The sequence below is a fragment of the Myxocyprinus asiaticus genome, chromosome 22 (genome assembly GCF_019703515.2).
Source record: "Myxocyprinus asiaticus isolate MX2 ecotype Aquarium Trade chromosome 22, UBuf_Myxa_2, whole genome shotgun sequence".
Lineage (NCBI taxonomy): Eukaryota > Metazoa > Chordata > Actinopteri > Cypriniformes > Catostomidae > Myxocyprinus > Myxocyprinus asiaticus.
Window position 1 is genome coordinate 31,496,304 of NC_059365.1, and position 19,089 is coordinate 31,515,392.

The 19,089-nt window shown below is 36.4% G+C and overlaps 1 protein-coding gene across 9 annotated transcripts in view; it reads right to left on the reverse strand.

Moving 5' to 3' along the window:
• The window catches only part of LOC127413032 (prominin-1-A-like), a 118,197-nt gene extending 103,012 nt beyond the window's left edge, over positions 1-15,185 (reverse strand). For all 9 annotated transcript variants that reach the window (XM_051649833.1, XM_051649829.1, XM_051649831.1 and 6 more), the window contains exon 1: positions 14,718-15,185. In XM_051649833.1, coding sequence (XP_051505793.1) covers positions 14,718-14,949 — 232 coding nt within the window. In that variant the 5' untranslated portion in view covers positions 14,950-15,185. The remainder of the gene's footprint in view (positions 1-14,717) is intronic.
• Positions 15,186-19,089: the final 3,904 nt, after the last annotated feature.

A 19,089-nucleotide genomic window follows, 5' to 3' on the forward strand; every position in this document is an offset into this window, starting at 1 on the left:
TGAGCCCTACGATAAAGGTGACATTGCTTGTGCAAACCCTGAAAAAGGACAAACAACTTTGCATTTAAGCACTATGATAAGGGCGACATTGTTTGTGCATACCCTTGCAAGAAAACAGCATTTTGCATTTGAGCCCTACAATAAGGGTGAGCAATGTGATAAGGGCGAGCATTGTTTGTGCAATACCCTTGCAAATATAAACAATGCTTTGCCATGTGAAGGGAGAATAGTGCTTTATCAACCACATTTGCGATGTCATGGGACTCTCGGAAGCACAAACCGAAAGACATGTTGCAGTTGCAGCACCTAAACAACACATTTGCATTGCTTAGGAGATGGATTGAGACACTAGCAGAAAACTCGCCGCAGTTGCAGCACCTAAACAACACATTTGCATTGCTTAGGAGATGGATTGAGACACTAGCAGAAAACTCACCACAGTTGCTGCACCTGGACAGCACATTTGCACAGCTTTTGAGATAGATTGAGCCGATAGCAGAAAACATGCCACAACTGTGGCACCTGGACAGCACATTTGGGCTGCTTAGGACATGGACTGAACCAATAGCAGGAGCACCGCAGTTGCAGTGAAGCACAGACAAAAAGCTTCATGATTGCATTGCATATGGCCCTTGAGAAAAGGGCAAGTATGAATGCACTTACCAGAGAAACAAAGGGAAAATGACATGTGAACTGTAATATAGAGTGGTGTTCCAGAAGAAGGGGGATTATTTATATTTTTAATTCCAGGCAATTACTACAATATATTATGGAAAGTAAACAATAGAACTACGCTTATGCTTGCATTACTGTAAAAGTTTCTTTTTTTTTTTTGTTACTAATAAAGGGATGAGTCGAAACACAGCTGCATACCACAGATGCAGTACATAGACATTAAAGACATCCTATTTAACTTTTTTCCTGAGGTCTACTTATAATGTTAGTCAAAGTTTTTTGCCGGTTTTTTTCAAGGCCATATTCCACCCTCTCTCTGACCCAGGCCATTTTTTTCCTCATTCTCTACAAAGCCTGCAACACATTGTGATAGGTATACAAAACAACACAAACTAAGATGTTGCGGTCAAACTGCAACAATCAGGGAGCTTTTTAAAGGAACAAAAAATTCTGACATTATTTACTCACCCTTATGTCATTCAAACCCCATATGGCTTTCTTTCTTAAGTGGAACACGAAAGAAGATGGGCGTTTTTAAAGAAGATTTAATGAAGATAAGATTTCATGGCATTACATTTTTTTTTTTATTTATTATTTTCCTTCAGGTTCACTTATAATGTTGGTAAAAGTGTTTGCACAAATATATACAGTATTAAATGACCCTGTTTCTGGCCCTCTGTCTAAAATGCTCTGTTTTCTGTGCTGTCCCCTTTAAGACTTCAACATACATGACCCGGTGTTACGACTGGCTAACATCCATGTAGTACAAACACCACCGACACTCGTGGAACTGTTTTTTTAAAAGAATAAAATCCAATGGCTTAGCTTGTGGAAATTTTAGAACAACTAAAATCGCTTACAGCACCTTACTCTTTAATAATAAAAAATAAAAAAAAGATTATATTGAGATTATTTGGAATCGTGAACCTCATATCGTATATCAGACTGAATAGTGAGATAACCATATCGTCTCATCCCTCATCAGAATCTTGTAACTAGTCTTATAAAAATTAGGTGTTAATTAAGTTTAGTTTGATTTCCCATGGCACCTTAAAATTTTTGAATTCAAAAGGTGCCAGATTTATGCATTTCAATTTCAAAAAACATTTCCATCAAATTGGAATGAGAAATCTTTAACAAAATTGAATTATTAAATATTTATTATTAATATATATTAAATAATTTACTTATTTTATTAATTTAATTTAGTTTTTTAGATTTCATCACACAAGAAAATATTACACAATTCAATTCGATGAAAATCTGTTATGAAATTGAAATTGGTACATTTCAATTATAGGCTCAAATATTTTTTAAGCCTCTTGTAGTGTAGATGATGAAAAATAACATCCAATGTAAACATGAAATGCAATTAAGTAATCATTACATATTAATTAATTGCAATTGTGTAATAAACCAACCGAGCATGTGGATGACTGTACACATCAGCCACCACCGAAGACCATTTTTTTGACCTCTGAAAAACCCTGCACACGAGCCCCTGTGAATAAGCTACTCTCATAGCGCTCATGAACACAGGTAAGGTAATACACATAGCCAGGAACTGCACAAGGTTTGGTGAATTTTCCCGATATCTTATTGTTAGTCCTTTTGGTGTTTAGCAGTAATTGCATCTGTCCTACTTCCTCTTCATTACTTCAACATGACTGGGTGGGCAAAGTTGCTGAACAATGAAAAAGCTTTGCTGATTTGTAAATGTGGGCAGTCATGAGTAAATGTATTTGGGCGTCTGACATCAGACATTCAGTTATTTCAGAAAGAGAAATTTTTGCAGCTTAGTTGCAATTAACAGTCTTTTAACACTGGGGAGAAAGCTTTGAGTTCTTAAACCAAAATGACCATTAAGACAACACACAAAAATTCAGCACATACTCAGTAGGGCTGGGCGATATGCAAGAAATATTTTCACGATATTTTTATTACAAAAATATTGCAATATCTGATTACATCATCAACCCCACTGCCCCCACTTCCGAGCCTGTTATGTAAACATAATACTTACCTGACACAAGTTAAAAAAATATGGTTTTATGGAAAATATTAATTCTAAGTTATGAGCTTATTTTGGTCAATTCTGACTGAAAGGCACTGGATCTATGGGAGCTCAGTGGGCCTCATGTTGTGTTTAAGATGCCCCGGGAAGTCAGGTGACATGTGTAAGCCTCAGGGGCACCACAGAACACATGACCACTCATATACAGTGAGAGAAATCACACGTACACAGCATCTCTGACTCCTTCCTCAAACATCAGTAATGCTCACTATAATCAAATTTGTGGACTACATCGCACAGATTCTCATAAAATAACAATCATAGACCTGCTGTCACTGGAAACGGCTACTGTGCTCTGCATTTTTAATGTATAGAGACAATATATTGCAAATCCTCATTTTGAAGCTTCTGTCAATGAAGGGAATATTTCACCCAGGCTCACCGTTCCAAACCCATATATTGTTATTTTTATTATTTTTATTTTTTTATCAACATTTTTTATTGATTCCATCTACAAGACAAATAAACACAACATAAAATACAGAATCAGTTATATAAATTATACACGCACTACAGTGGTCACTTACAATACAACATTAAAATAAAAAACCTAAAAAATATACTTTCAAAAAACAAGAATGCACATACACATCAAACTAAAAATCCCACTCCACTGCCCCTCACCGAGAACCCTCCAAAAATGCAAAATATCCACCCCACTTCCTATTAAATAAATCACATTTTCCCAACCTTCTAAAAATCGGCTCCTCCAATGCTGCCACCCTGCCCATCACCCCGCACCACTCCTGAAACGAGGGTGCCCCAGCCGTCTTCCACCCCTTAAGAATAATTTGCCTTCCATCCATAACTCTGGCTAAGACCCAACTTTTTAGGTGGCTATCCCCAAAATCAATAACCGCTCCATCACCTAAGATGCATAGTCTGGGGCAAAATGAAAATTGTATGTCCAATACGTCACACATAAATCTCTGTACCTTCAACCAAAATTCTTGTATCTTAATACATCCCCAAAAAACATGAGTTGTGTCCCCGTCTTCTGAATTGCATCGCCAGCAGGTGGGTGTGTCTTTAAGACCTAGTCTATACAATCTAGAGGCTGTCCAATATAATCGATGCAAAATCTTAAATTGCATCAGACGCACCCTTGCACCTCTAGATGCAGACTTGACGTTTTTTAGAATCTTAGCCCACACTCCCTCCTCCAATCCCAAATTTAAATCTTTCTCCCATAATCTCTTGAGAGAAGTTGAAGCTCCATCCCCCAAACTCTGAATTAGCAGGGAGTAATACACTGATGCCTCATGACCCTTTCCAAAAGCAGTAATCACCACTTCTAGAGTATCTGCCCCTTTGGGGGGGCTGTATGCTACTCCCAAAAATAGTACAGAGCAAGTGGCACAGCTGTAAATTCCTAAAGAACTGAGATCTGGGAATCCTCAAATGTTGGACCAAATTTTCAAACGATCTCAACACTCCACTGTCATATAGATCACTGAGCATATTAACCTCCCTCACAATCCACTCTGACCAGCAGAAAGGGGACTTATTAATACGTAATTTTGGGTTTAGCCATATGCTCGAGGCAACATTTAAATAAATGTCCAAATTAAACACTCTGGACCCTTTTATCCATACCTCGAGCAAATGCGAAATAACGGGGTGTGACTTAACTTCTCCAGTTAGTTTAACAGAAAGGCTTTGCAGTGGCAAAATAGGGGCAAGAATTTCCTGTTCAATACCAAACCAGGGAGGGTCTCTCTCAGGTGGAAGCATCCAATGAGCCAAATGTCTGAGACCGAATGCATAATAAAAAAAATCTTGGGTAAGCCTAGCCCACCTTTGTCAATCGGCCTATTTAAGTTATTAAAATGTAATCTGGGACGCTTACCATTCCAGATGAAGGACTTTGCTATGCTATCAAATTGCAGGGAGAGATTGTAGCAGGTAGTTGAATTTTGGAATACAATTAATTTTAATAACATTAACCTTCCCAATCATAGATAAATGTAATGAAGCCCACCTGCTCACATTGCTCGAAAAACTTTTTATTAAGGGGTCAAGATTAACTCTAAACAAATCACACAAATTTGCTGGGAATAAAATGCCCAAATATTTAATGCCCTGTTTGGGCCATGTTGTTAGTTTTTCAGTAGAACACAAAAGAAGAAATTCTGAAGAATTTCCCCATCCAGCTCTTTTCCACACAATGACAATTCATAGTGATTACAGCTGTGAAGCTCAAATAACTTGAATTTCAGTCTGTTCCTCAAACAAAAGAACTTCAGAAGGCTTCAGAAGACTCAGAATACAGCACTTGAGCCATATGGACAAGAGGCTGGCCAAAGGTGGATTTTTCCAATACCGATAACTAAGGTGGTGGAAAAAGCAGATAATCGATTAATCGGCCTATGGTTTTAATTCTTAGTCTTTCCTTACTATGACGGGCAAAGACATAAGCCGCTTTTCCACCATCAGATCGAACAGTTCTCATTGCAAAACCTGTTTTACGTACTGTTCCGTGCCGATCCAGGAGGTTTATCATCATAAGGGCTTGTGTATTCCAATGGACACAAAAATGCAGAAAGGTAAATGTTCACAGACTAGCTAAAAAAGATACTTATTGACAAAATATTATCTAAGTATTATATGAAAATAGTATATGAGACTATATTGATATATTGTTTTTTGAATGAGCTCGTAATCTGCTTCCCTTACGAAAAAGGCATGTAAAAAAATAAATGTAGGCTATGCTAAAATAGTAGTTAAACTATAATCATAAAATAATAAAGATACACTAAACATTCACTATATTTTTTATTAACTTCAGCCAAGTATAATCAAACTTGGCAAACTAGAAACAACTAAACGCACTATAAATTACCTTGGTGTTGACAAATTGACAATTGTGTGTCACCACGTACTAAAGCCATTCAACCAGCATGGTTAAGTACGTTTAGTTAACCATGCAGTGAATTCCGGGCCGAGAACGGTTTATAATCATGCTGTGCCCAGAACCATTTGGCCTGATGGTGGAAAAGTGGCTATAGACGTCACGAGTCCAATATGAATTGTCCAAGATGCAGTTAATTGTTCAACCAAAATACCATTAATAATCAGAAAAAATTAAGATTTGGTTCATAATGCAGGACTTTAAACTATAAACAAGCCTGCTGAAACACACTCGGGACTCGTATTTTGAAATGACAGAGACTTGGTTCTGTTTCAATGTTCTATAGTTAAGATCCTGTATAACTATTGAGCGTTCAGTTAAGAAAATGTAATTATCTAATCAAAACAAATACGCATTTAACTGAGGATAAAAATATGGATGAATACTGTCAATGATAAAAGATTTAGATTTAGCAAATCCCCACGAGGTGTCGGTGTCAGTTGTTTTTATTTCACCATTATAGGCCAAATGTCAACCAAGCCTTTTTTCTAACTGTAGAATCCTCCACCGCCAGCAACAGAGGAATAAACAAAGCTATCTGCAACAATCGGCATAGATTTTTGCAGAACTCCGATTGTTCCAAAAAGCAACTATAGGCACCAATTAATCGGTTAAACCGATATATTGGTCGACCTCTAATACTGAATACTTTAATGGTGTTTTTTTTTTTTTACCCTTTTTGAGACTGACAGCGCCTGGTCACTATGAACTGTTATTTTATGGAAAAGAGTGTAAAGTGTAGATTCTTACACTATTCTCCTTTTGTGCCCCTCTGAAAAAAATAACAGCATACAGGTTTTGAACAACTTGTGATAAATAATGACAAAAATTTCATTTTTGGTATTGTATTCTATTCTTTTCTATTCTATTCTTCATATTCCTGTTCCAGTTCACAAATGGTGCATCAGTGATTCCTTCTTGTATACATTATAAATAAAGACTGCCTATAGCTTTTTAGTGCCACCTCTCCCAACTAACAGCAACTGCTTTAAACAGACTTCTTTGTGGAGTTTCAGAATGAATATGTATGGCATGGCTTGCTGAATGAAGGGAAGTGGGGAAAGAATGGAGGCCAAGCAGAGTGAGATAACTAGGGTAAAGAAAGAGGGAAAAGTTCAAGTTCTCATTTCTTCTCAACCTCAGTGTGACATGGCTGCCTCTAGAAATGGAGAAGAGCAAGGGGGAGCAAAGCAAGCTGGCAGCTCACAGATATGCTACTCAGGGTACCATCTGTGATGAACACTAGTGCTCCATCCTTCAGCTACCCTGCTGGCATGCATCATACAGACGAACCATCCGCTTGGCAGACATGGTCATCCTGTGACAAACTTACTGTTCTATAATCTGTATGTCCAAGTGAAGTCTAATTACAAACAAATGCAGTTGGAGAAATTATGTATAAAATAGCAGACTATGCCTATTGTTGCTTGGGTTACCAAGATGGTCGCCAAGTGAACTGACAGTAAGTTGCCTTAAAGGGACTTTGGCCAAACTTCAATACACATGCACACAACATAATGACAAACTGAAATCTCTTTACAAGCAACATAGCTTTTCATCCACTTTTAAAGCATTTTGTGGCATGAAAAAAATTGTCCTAGCTGACCTGTGCACATTTTTAAGAAACAAGGATCTGTTAAGATCTACTGAAGCACTTCATTTCTCTTAGAAACCATTTGCTATTCACACCTCGTAGAACACTTCAGCATTCAGACATATGTAGGCCAATGGGAGAAACTCAAACACACTCACAAGGATACAGTTATGTTGCCCTGGCAACTGAGTCTACTGCATATACGTCTCCTTCAGATGGATTGAATCAGTCATCCTGCACCTGTATTTTTTGTTTTTGGTTCTGCAGTATAACCTAAAGTAGAGTGCGATGGTGTTCACATTACAATGGTCAATTTTGGAGAATTATTTTGAAATATTTTAAGTGAAATATTGAAATCTTTGCAAAATCTTGGTTTTCTGTTGAAATACACAAAAACATTGTTGGAGTGTGACTATAAAGTTAATTATCATAATTAAACCTCACAACGAAATTTGCATTTCCAGGTGGAAATACAGGTGGCTACAAGTTGTAAATATCTGCAAGACAAGACAATCGCAATAACAACAATCACAATTTCATATTCAAATATGGTAATGCCTTTATTATGGCATAGGAATGATAAACACTGATTTAAGTCAATTGGAAATTTGTAAACTTTCATCTAATTTCATAAAATATATAACATTTTCCAAAGCTAAACATAGCACACCTAAGGCTGAAAGTATCTAGAGTACAAAACAAAGTGTGAGTGTTTATTAAGCGGTCCGGGCTGAATTAATTGCAGTAGTTTAATTTTAGGGTTATAAGGAATAAACACCTAACTAGAATGTTAGTAGTAGTTTGAATTATTAGAATGTGAGGGAAATCTAATGGGATTGAAAATTGATTATTTACACTGGTGCCTATATGCAATGCTAACATATTATGTTTTGGAACTTGTAACTAAATATGTGTGGAAAATATTCACCATTTTAAAGAAAAAGGAGAATTAGATGGAAATTTGCTTTAGATGAACAAAATGAGAAAACAGAGGCTAAAAGAGCAAAGAGTGATAGCAAAGGTGGCTGTCAGGAAAGCCAGCGCAATGGCTGAGAACAAAGACATCCAAGTGCTTTCTAATACTTTTCCTGGTAATATGACTGCCAGAAACCTAAGCCCTTCAAACTGAGTAATTAGTAGACCATTACTGAGCCATCTTCCTCAGAAGGCTTTGATCTCAATTACCACATTTACATGCATTTAAGAAAACAGTTTATTCCAGGGTTTTTGCAGAAAGCAGCGTTCTGAAACATCATGTAAACGAGAACGCAGTTTTCCTTCCTTACAGTGGGAAAAGCACATACACTATAAATTATAACCATTTATACACACCAATGTAAAATATCGATAGTCCCTCATGTTTGCCTATATGTGCTCCTACGGTGGGGGAAACCCGGAGTTTTACATAAGAGGGAAACCCCACTATTGCAAGGCAATTCTGCTGCATGTCGCAATAGAAAGTTAAAGCTGAAGTATGTAATTTCTACGACACAAACTCCACCAAACGGAATTGCAAAAAGGAACTTTGTTTTCAAAACAGATTTTTGACTACGCCCCCGTCTGCTGTTGGTCAAACAAATATATAGTCAACTCACGCCATTGGTTGTGGGGGCGGGTCTAAGTGGGTCTCTCAAAACAAACAGAGCCATTTTCATAGCACTACTTACTTTTTATTAACCTATAAATGGCTTACTAATAGTTGTCTGCATATTAAGTTGGGTTAGGAGAAAGTGGTTTAAAACAGAAAAAGTTACATTCTTCAGCTTAAAGGAAACAAACACAGCAACAACTGTGGAATATCTGGAAAAAAAGTGAAGCAACAAGAATAAAATATCAAAGTTTTCCTTGGATGCCATGTTTGTTATTTACACAAGTGTGGGTAAATTACGTTGCTGTGGAGAAAGCTGCTTACCGACTGAGCCGCATGTACAGGAGTAAAAACTACGCTGCTTATACAGTGCAAGACAGAAACTAGGGTTGTGCCGATAGACGATGATCTCAGGAATCGACGATGGTCAGAGTGATTGCCAATAGCTGATGCCTTTGACGATGTCAAGATGATATTTGGCTCGTTTTCCCATTAATGTATTAAATTATTATTATTATTAGGCTATTATTATTATCAAATTAATATTAACAAATAATTTGCCCCACAGCACACAGACACACGCTTGAAGAAACACACTTTATTATATTATTAAGAACAGATGGCAGAAAAGCCGTCTATGCGCATGTATGACACGCTGTTTGTATGGAGGCGTGCAGTCTCGTGGAACGCGTATGTAAAAGGTTCTCACTCTTAGTTTCTGTCTTCTGAATTTTTTTTTAAGAACAGTAGCGTCTATGAGTGCTGCAAATGCTCAGACATCTCAGTTCAAGAGGTGTTTTGAGTTCAATTCACTTTATTTCCACAGAGCAGTTCATTGTGAACGCAACTCTGCAGCCTATACATTTGTGATTAAAACATAAAATAATACAAAAACACATTCACCCCGAACCGTGATTATTATCATAATTATAATTAGTATTTTTACATTTATAATTGTAATTAATATAATTGTAATTAATATAATTGTCTTCATTTGTGTAAGTAATTTTCCGCCTGCATGTTTAGATGGATAGTTGCCTGACGGTAAATGGAAAGGTGGTTACTTATATATCATTTTTTTGATCACTTCGTTATTTTAATTGCTTTTTCATTTAGTTTGGAGTGCAATTTGATTTAGAAATGTATTTGATTTAAGTTTTTAATTTTTTTTAATTTGTTTTTATAAATAAATGTAATTTTCAATGCAAAATCACTAAAACAAGAATATTCACTGATCCCTCAGCCTGTGGGTTGCCGATGTAATTGGATATTGCAATATATATATATATATATATATATATATATATATATATATATATATATATATATATATATATATTGTGAAGTAGGGAACAAAACCAATTTATTTACACACATGATGTATTTTCCCGGACAACGAAATACCCGACCGGTAGAAAATGCACAGATGAAGTAGGTTCTTTGCCAAAGAGATGTTGCCCTTCACAACTGTTGTAAAGCCATCTTTTGAGCAAAGTTGAACAACACACATTTTAATTGCACTTAATTTTTTTCCAGTTTCTTTAGAATTTTTTGTTAAAATAAATAAAAAATAAAGTTCAAAGTTTGAAATCAAGGTGTCTTGCTTTATTGTGTAGGCTTAACCCTAACCCTGCTTATCGAAAATTACCCCATAGTATCACCTAGCGTCCAACCAGCGCTAATACCGGTGTTCGTCGGTTTGAACGTGAACACTGCATCCCCACCGCGATCATATCGGGTATTGGAAATCTCACAGGCTGACGATAGGACGATCTGGAGAAGATTGCCCGGCCCTAAAGTGAATGCCACTTTCTCGCATTAAACCACTTTATGGTGTCCATGTAAACGTAGGCAGTGTGCAGTTTTGAAGGTTTAAAGACACTGTTTCTTTTGAAGGAAGACATGGTTACAGGGAGTATTATCCTTTCTTTACAGAACTTACAAGTTTTCGCTACTGTACATTCCCTTTCCCGAGAGTAACAGTTGAAATATTGTGTGAATCAGAAGAAAGTCTCATAATCTTGTTACGATCACACAGCCATGCCCTTACTTTCCCTTGTCAAAGTCCATTCAGATATGAGGATTAAGGGATTTGAGGATGTCTCACTAGTGGTGTTGTGTAGTGTGACCAGTCTTCTTAAGTCAGTTCTAATGCAAACACTACGAAAAGCTAAACTGCATGCTAAAGGCTTAGTCACATTTACTGCACCTTTGCGTGTCGAAATTTCGCAGGCATAGAGTGGTGGCATGGGTGGACGGGAAGCAAGTGTGAAACCCACAAAACTACTTGTTAGGCATCATCTTTTTTAATACTGCACTTTATAATCTGGGAGAGTGAAGTTAAAAAAGAAAATCACCGCTAAATGATTTGCTCGTCCATTTATGAACAATATTCAGTGTATCTATGTACTAGGGTTGCAAAATTAATCTAAAAAAATAATCAAGATTACAAATAATTGCTGTCACAATTAACTAACCTTGAACTAAGTGTCAATTACATATTAAGTACAATGTATTTTTTTGTCTGTTGTGTGCAAGGATGCAATGACAAATCATAAACATTTAAATCAGTCTATCGGCATATCAGAAAAGGCAACCAAGTATTTTTGTACTGTTGCATTTTTGTGTAAAATGTATTAAAAATTTGAATAACACTTTTGTTTTTCATTCAAATGAAGTAATTTATGAACACAGTTCTCAGCTTGTTTTAGACATGTAGTCTAGTACATAAATATGGAATGCAGTTGTCCAGCACAAAATAAGTATTTTAATGTAAATTCTATTTATCATTAAAAAGAAAATAATACTAATCGCAATTACAATAACAAGGGAGGTAATCGACGATTATTTTTGTCATAATCGTGCAGCCCTACTATGTACAAAGTACTGCCACACAGAGGTCACTGCCAATCCATTCAACTTCCTCTAGGTCAACACTTTTGTGAAATTTAGATAGGGACATTCCTTCGCCACTGGAACTCCATCAGGTGAAATTCCTAATCGCATGGATTCCTGTTGAAATATTTTGCCACAAAAATTTGCTGTGCAAATGTAAATGTAACCGAGGCCCATCCACACTAATACGTTTTCATTTTAAAAACGCAATAAGAATTTTTCAATAGCCAATGCCAATACTACAGTTGAAGTCAGAAGTTTACATTCACCTTAGCCAAATACATTTAAACTCAGTTTTTCACAATTTCTGACATTTAATCGTAGAAATCATTCCCTGTCTTAGGTCAGTTAGGATCACTACTTTATTTTAAGAATGTGAAATGTCAGAATAATAGTAGAGAGAATGATTTATTTCAGCTTTTATTTCTTTCATCACATTATAGTGGGTCAGAAGTTTACATATATTTTGTTAGTATTTGGTAGCATTGCCTTTAAATTGTTTAACTTGGGTCAAATGTTTTGGGTAGCCTTCTACAAGCTTCTCACAATAAGTTGCTGGAATTTTGGCCCATTCCTTCAGACAGTTCTAGTGTAACTGAGTCAGGTTTGTAGGCCTCTTTGCTCGCACACGCTTTTTCAGTTCTGCCAACACATTTTCTATCGGACTGAAGTGAAGGCTTTGTGATGGTCACTCCAATACCTTGACTTTGTTGTCTTTAAGCCATTTTACCACAACTTTGGAGGTATGCTTGGGGTCATTGTCCATTTGGAAGATCCATTTGTGACCAAGCTTCAATATATCCATATAATTTTCCTTCCTTATGATGCCATCTATTTTGTGAAGTGCACCAGTCCCTCCTGCAGCAAAGCACCCCCACAACATGATGCTGCCACCGCCATGCTTCATGGTTGGGATGGTGTTCTTCGGCTTGAAAGCCTCACCCTTTTTCCTCCAAACATAACGATGGTCATTATGGACAAACACTTCAATTTTTGTTTCATTAGACCAGAGGACATTTCTCCAAAATGTAAGATCTTTGTCCCCATGTGCACTTGCAAACTGTAGTCTGTAGGCGGTTTTGGAGCAGTGGCTTCTTCCTTGCTGAGCAGCCTTTCATGTTAAGTCGATATAGGACTCGTTTTACTGTGGATATAGATACTTGTCTACTTGTTTCCTCCAGCATCTTCACAAGGTCCTTTGCTGTTATTCTGGGATTGATTTGCACTTTTCACACCAAACTACGTTCATCTCTTGGAGACAAAATGCGTCTCCTTCCTGAGCAGTATGATGGTTGCGTGGTCCCATGGTGTGTAAACTTGCGTACTATTGTTTGTACAGATGAACGTGGTACCTTCAGGTGTTTGGAAATAGCTCCCAAGTATGAACCAGACTTGTGGAGGTCCACAATTGTTTTCCCACATGATTTTCCCATGATGTCAAGCAAAGAGGCACTGAGTTTGAAGATAGGCCGTAAAATACATCCACAGGTATACCTCCAATTCAGTACACCTCCTATCAGAAGCTAATAGGCTAATTGTCTAAAGGCTTGACATCATTTTCTGGAATTTTCCAAGCTGCTTAAAGGCACAGTTAACTTAGTGTATGTAAACTTCTGACCCACTGGAATTGTGATATAGTCAATAAAAAAATGAAACAATCTGTCTGTAATCAATTGTTGGAAAAATTACTAGTGTCATGCACAACGTAGATGTCCTAAATGATTTGCCAAAATTATAGTGTGCTAATATTAAATCTGTGGAGTGGTTAAAAAAATGAGTTTTAATGACTTCAACCTAAGTGAATGTAAACTTCTGACTTCAAATGTGGTAACAAGAGAGCAGGGCTAATACAATTTAGTTAAGGCAATTTAAATGTACACCTACATGCTGAAATTAAACATTTATATATTATTTACTTTATTAACTAAAAATGTTGTGCATTATCCAGTATCTGTTGATAGACTCCTGTTACTTGGGCATGGTTATTGGCCGAAGTGGCAATATGTCAGTTAATTTTTTGGCCTGGCCGATATATGGTCTATTGGTATTGGCAACAAACATTTATAGTCAAAGAGAACCAATCAAGCTAAAACTGAGGTATGATGTCACTGTTGTTCAGTCTTTTCATCTGTACAGCTGTCTCTTTCCATGCAAATCAAACACAGTTGCCTGAACAATTATACTGGAGTCCTGTCAGAGAGCCTTTATCATTCTAATTAATTCGCCAAAAGGCTACAGCTGTGGTTATTTTTATTAGAGAATGAAAAAAAAAAAAAAAAAAAAAAAGGAAAAGGGGAGAAATGAAAACAAAACAGCCTCAGTGCTTCATGCGTTCACAAAACCGCACAGATTATTTCGACCAACTGCTAGACGGAAACATCACTATTTACCAGATTAAATGAGCAAACTGCAGGAAGTGGAGGTTCTACAATCTTCTGAAGCAGATGAGCACATCTGACTGGTCGACAAAGCATTATGTATCATATGAAACAAGTATGATCACATTAACATAACATCACATAATCTTTTCAAGTGTTTGGCACACTGTTTGGCGGCTGCCATTATGTTGTATTTGTTGATTATACAGTGTCCACCTGTAGCAGGCTGGAAAATAAAAGCACAGCAACATATGGGATTCCAGATTAGCGTTTTAGCTCATTAAGATGCGTGACTCAAAGGGTCACAAAATCCTAATCTCAAAGTTTACCGATTAATGATGGACACAGTGGGGCGGGGGTTGAAACAGACCAGCCTGTTTCAACCCCTCCAATCTCCCCTCACACCTGCTGAACTCACCATGTAAACAGCAACACCTTGAAGCCTACCTGCTCATGATGTAGAAACAGATTTAAATTAGTAATTCAACAGTGATTACATTTGTGGGACGGACACCTCAGATTTCCACTGTTTATTGTGATAAAGAAAAACACATGACGCAGGTGTACATAAGTTCACAAGAGCATCACCGGACCGAGCTTACCTTCAGGAAACGGGTTAGGCTGAACCACAAAGAGGAAAGCGTGCATCATGTTAAATAAAATCCCAATGGCTCCGGGCTCGTAATAGGCGATGGTCTCGTAAACTTCGAAGGGCACGAAGCCGAAATCCAAAGTTCCCCGCGCTGGAGCTGAAGGAGAACCGGACTGTGAGTCCTGGAGTTCCCCTGACGTCAAGCCCCAGCACAAAAAGATAAGTCCCGTTTTCCACAGCATGATTAGTTCTAGTGTTAAATTAATTCTAGAAGGGCAGATGATGGAAATGGAGGGAATCTAAAAGAGGATAGTCCGGGAACAAGAACACTGGAGAAAGAGAGATAGACCGAAGGTCTCAAGTCCTGATGTCCGGCGAACGGTTCATGATGGTCATGTTAATGGTCCCCCGCGATGAGCGGCTCCAGCAGGTTCACGGTGCTCCCTCTTTTCGATAATAACTCGGATGATGAGAGTGAGGTGTAGGTAACTGTAGGCGCTGTGCGTGCGCATCCCCTTCTCGTGAGTAAACGCGCGCGTCTCCGGTGCTCCGCCTGCCGGGTGCTGAAGACAGCGCAGATTTCAGGTGCAGTGATTTAAACTCCGCTGTTTTCAATTCGTACGTTCCGTACACACCACTTTCAAACACTGTTTTGGTAGACTGTCGGAAATTTTGGAGCATTTTCCACAATGCTCCACTCTGTTGCCTAAAAAACGACGATATAATCCTGAAGTGTTTTACATTTATTCACTGTTATCCCTGATGATGTTTTAACCCAAATAAATTAAGTACAATCCACATAAATCATAACATGTAAGTGTTTTGAGTAAGGTGGATGATTTTACTGATTTCTCTCAATCAACTGGAATTTTTGAGTTCAGTCAGTTTATCTGAGCTTGTTTTACTCCATTCTCATTAAATCAATTTGTATACTTAAGTTGAATAACAAGCGTATTTGCCACCTCAACTCAAAATCATATGTTGAATCAACTCAAATCTCTGTCAGTTAACTCCGCATCATTTATCTCAAAATCTTCAATACTGAGAAATGTAAATTACTTTGAATCTAAGCACACTGTAAAAAAAATAAAAAAAAAAAAAAAAAATAAAAAAATTTCCTGTTGTTTTTACCATAAATAAATAAATAAATAAATAAATACAAATAAAATCTGGCAGCTGTTATTGCCAGAATAATTATGTAAAAAATACAGTAAAAATGTAAACAACTTTACAGAACAACCTGTACATTTTACAGTTTAAAACTGTTGTAATTTACATGACCACACTGGCACTGTAAAATAATAATAATAATTAATATAATAAATTCTGTTAAATTTACAGTAAAAAAATAAAAAACAAAAACAAAACTTGATATTAACCTTCTGAAACTGTAAAAATCTGCTTTTTACTTTATAAGGTATTGTTAATCACATAGTTATTACAGAAGGGCACATGATGACATGATTTTCTCCAGCAGTGGCTCTTCCAAGAGCAATGACCAATAAGACATGTAGGGACAGTGCTCAGTGTCACTCACACAAACACTAAACACCATCAGGGTAACACATGTGAAATTTAAATAATGCAATAAACATTAACTAAACTACATCAGATATAAAACAGAACACCCCAATGTACGTAATTGATATTAAAAATAAGAAGAAACATAACTATTCCCATAAAATATAATGAAATATGATGGGACATGCAGGGAATTGTGGGAATGCCCAATTAATGTTTTTTACTGTAATTTTAACAATAATTTACTGTAAAAAGTACAGGTACTCTCTTGTTAAATGTAATGTAAATTTTTACCATTAATTATACAGGAAAGTCTTACTTTTTACATCTAAAAATGTTATTGTAAAAACTACTGTATTGTCTTTTAAAATGCATTACAATTTTTTACTGTATATTTTGCAGTTAATACTCGTTGATCAATTAAAGTTTTTTTTTCTGTAGCAATTTTACAGTCTTTTACCGTTAAAATGACAGACATTTTTTACAGCGCATGTTAGACAAATAATATAACACTTAATGTTGTCCCAATTAGCTTAACAAATTTGTCAAACTATTTAAGATCGTCAAACTATTTAATATTTAATATTGTTGCTGATCTTCCAGATCCCAGCATGCATTGCAATATGAATATATTTTTATGGTTAGTGTTAAAGGCTTATTGTTTGCTGTTTGCAGACTTTATCTTTGCTGTTGTTGTTGTTGTTGTTTTTGTCATGACTGTTAGTTAATAGTTGTGTGATTATGTTCAGAGCACATCCTTTTACTTAATGATATTTGTTGATTGTCACCATTACTGAGCTTTGTATGTTGAGGTCTATTTGACACTGTGAATAGTTATCTCATATTATGTTTGCTTTGCAATTTGCTAATGACTTAAAAGGCCAACATTTTACTATGTAATTTGCACAAATAAGTATGCAGATAAAGTGCAAGAATGTTTAAAAAGCAAGTTTAATTATATATGCATTATATAAGTCTACATTACTTAAGTCAAACAATTTTCAATTGTTTTACCTGCTGTCTCAACAAGACTTCTTTAGATTAATATATATATATATATATATATTAGAGAGAGTGTTCTCTCTAAAATTTTATAAAGTCTGTAAATGTCTACTTAGTATTTGCAAAATAGAATTTACCATGGTAATGCCATAGCATTACAGTTGTTCTAACTCTAACTGTGTGGTAACTTATAATATATGCCACCATAGTCAATAAACAATAAAAATTCCTTTCAACAAATCCCCTTAAAATGAAAGGAAATTATAAGAAAGAATGTTGCTGAAGCACCAACGCCCCAGCCCTAATGTTAACCCTAACTCTATAATCTGATTGGCTGATGGAAGTGTTGTTCCAGGATCAACAAGGATGCTGATCCAGGGACATTTCCTGTAAAATCACAATCATGTTACTGGGGTGGAGTATGTTGGTGCCACTCTTATGGAAGCAACACACATGGAATATTTTCAATTGAAACTTTGGGACTTTAGCAAGCCTACTTGTTTGACTTTTCATTTTGTTACCTACTGTTAGCCAAATAAGTTCACCCACTGAGTGGGCTCAGATCTCTTCCATCATGACTCATTTTTCTCAGATTTATTAAAGGCATCAAAGGGATGCAATGCATTACAACAGAAGCAAGAAATGCATTTATTTTTTACTTCATGTATTTAAATCCTTTAGCTCAAATATATGCTCTTATACAGGGATCACTTTATGTTACTAAACCACTTAATTTGTCTTCAGAATCCAACCTAATTGTTCATAACTGGAAGATTGTTCAGCTGGTCCTCTGTGTTATCTCTTTGCAGGTCCAAAAAGACAAGCATGTGGATCAAAGTCTGGCAATCTGACTGCACTGAAAAGCTTTTAAATAGCGAGCAGGAAAGTTATTCCTCAACTATGTTCTGGGAAAACAACTGCTTAATTCATAAAGAATGTCAGGGAGGTGCAGAATGCTTTTGACATGATACAGGATTTTACATGATTTAAATTCTCTTTCATGCAGTGGATTAAATGATTCTGTAAAGAATGTGACTGGCACAGAATCTTTTGTGTGTCAGACATTGCAGAACAAAGGCATAATCCTGTTTAGACAAGAAACTATTTATTTTTTCACCCCAACATGGTAAGCAGGAAAGTGACATATTACTGTGGTCACACAATGCATCAGTGAGCAAACAGTCTGCGCTTAATTCTGCAATAATGCTGTCATACAGACTTATACAATACCATGAAGTATATTAAGTTGAAAGTTTTGGGGGCACTTGACTGAATCCATGTTTTATATGATTTTTAAAAGCATTTTGACCTAAAGGCTTATTGTTAAATGCTTAATTGCTTTATTTATTTGCAGACAAATATAAAATAGTTTTGATGATTTCACTATTATTCTGAAATGTGGAAAATAATAATAACAAAGTACCATTGCCTTAGAAATAACTAACTGTTCTCCCACCTCCATGTTTTTGGCAAATGTCTTGGCGCTAAGTTGGTACCTGGTTCTGCCGAGGAAGGACAGGGAGGTTTGTGGTGGGTGGAGGAGTGAGGCGAACAGATACTTCACAGAGATAGAGATGGAGGCGGCTGAGGGTGGATTTACTAGCTGTCTTTCTCCGTCTGTGAATTCTGTAGGAGAGAAGGTTACTCAGTGGCAAATTACTGTCTCAGGCTGTCAGATTAATGGGTGCAGTTTAAATACCTGACATAGAGAATGCATTACGTGTGACAATTTTGTGATTTGGTCAAACAGTAATTTCTTTTTTGTCAGTTATCCATATAAACTTCAGGGACACTATGAATCTAAAGTTAGCTACATCAGGTATCGTGTTACATGGAAATGGATAGTTTACACGACATGT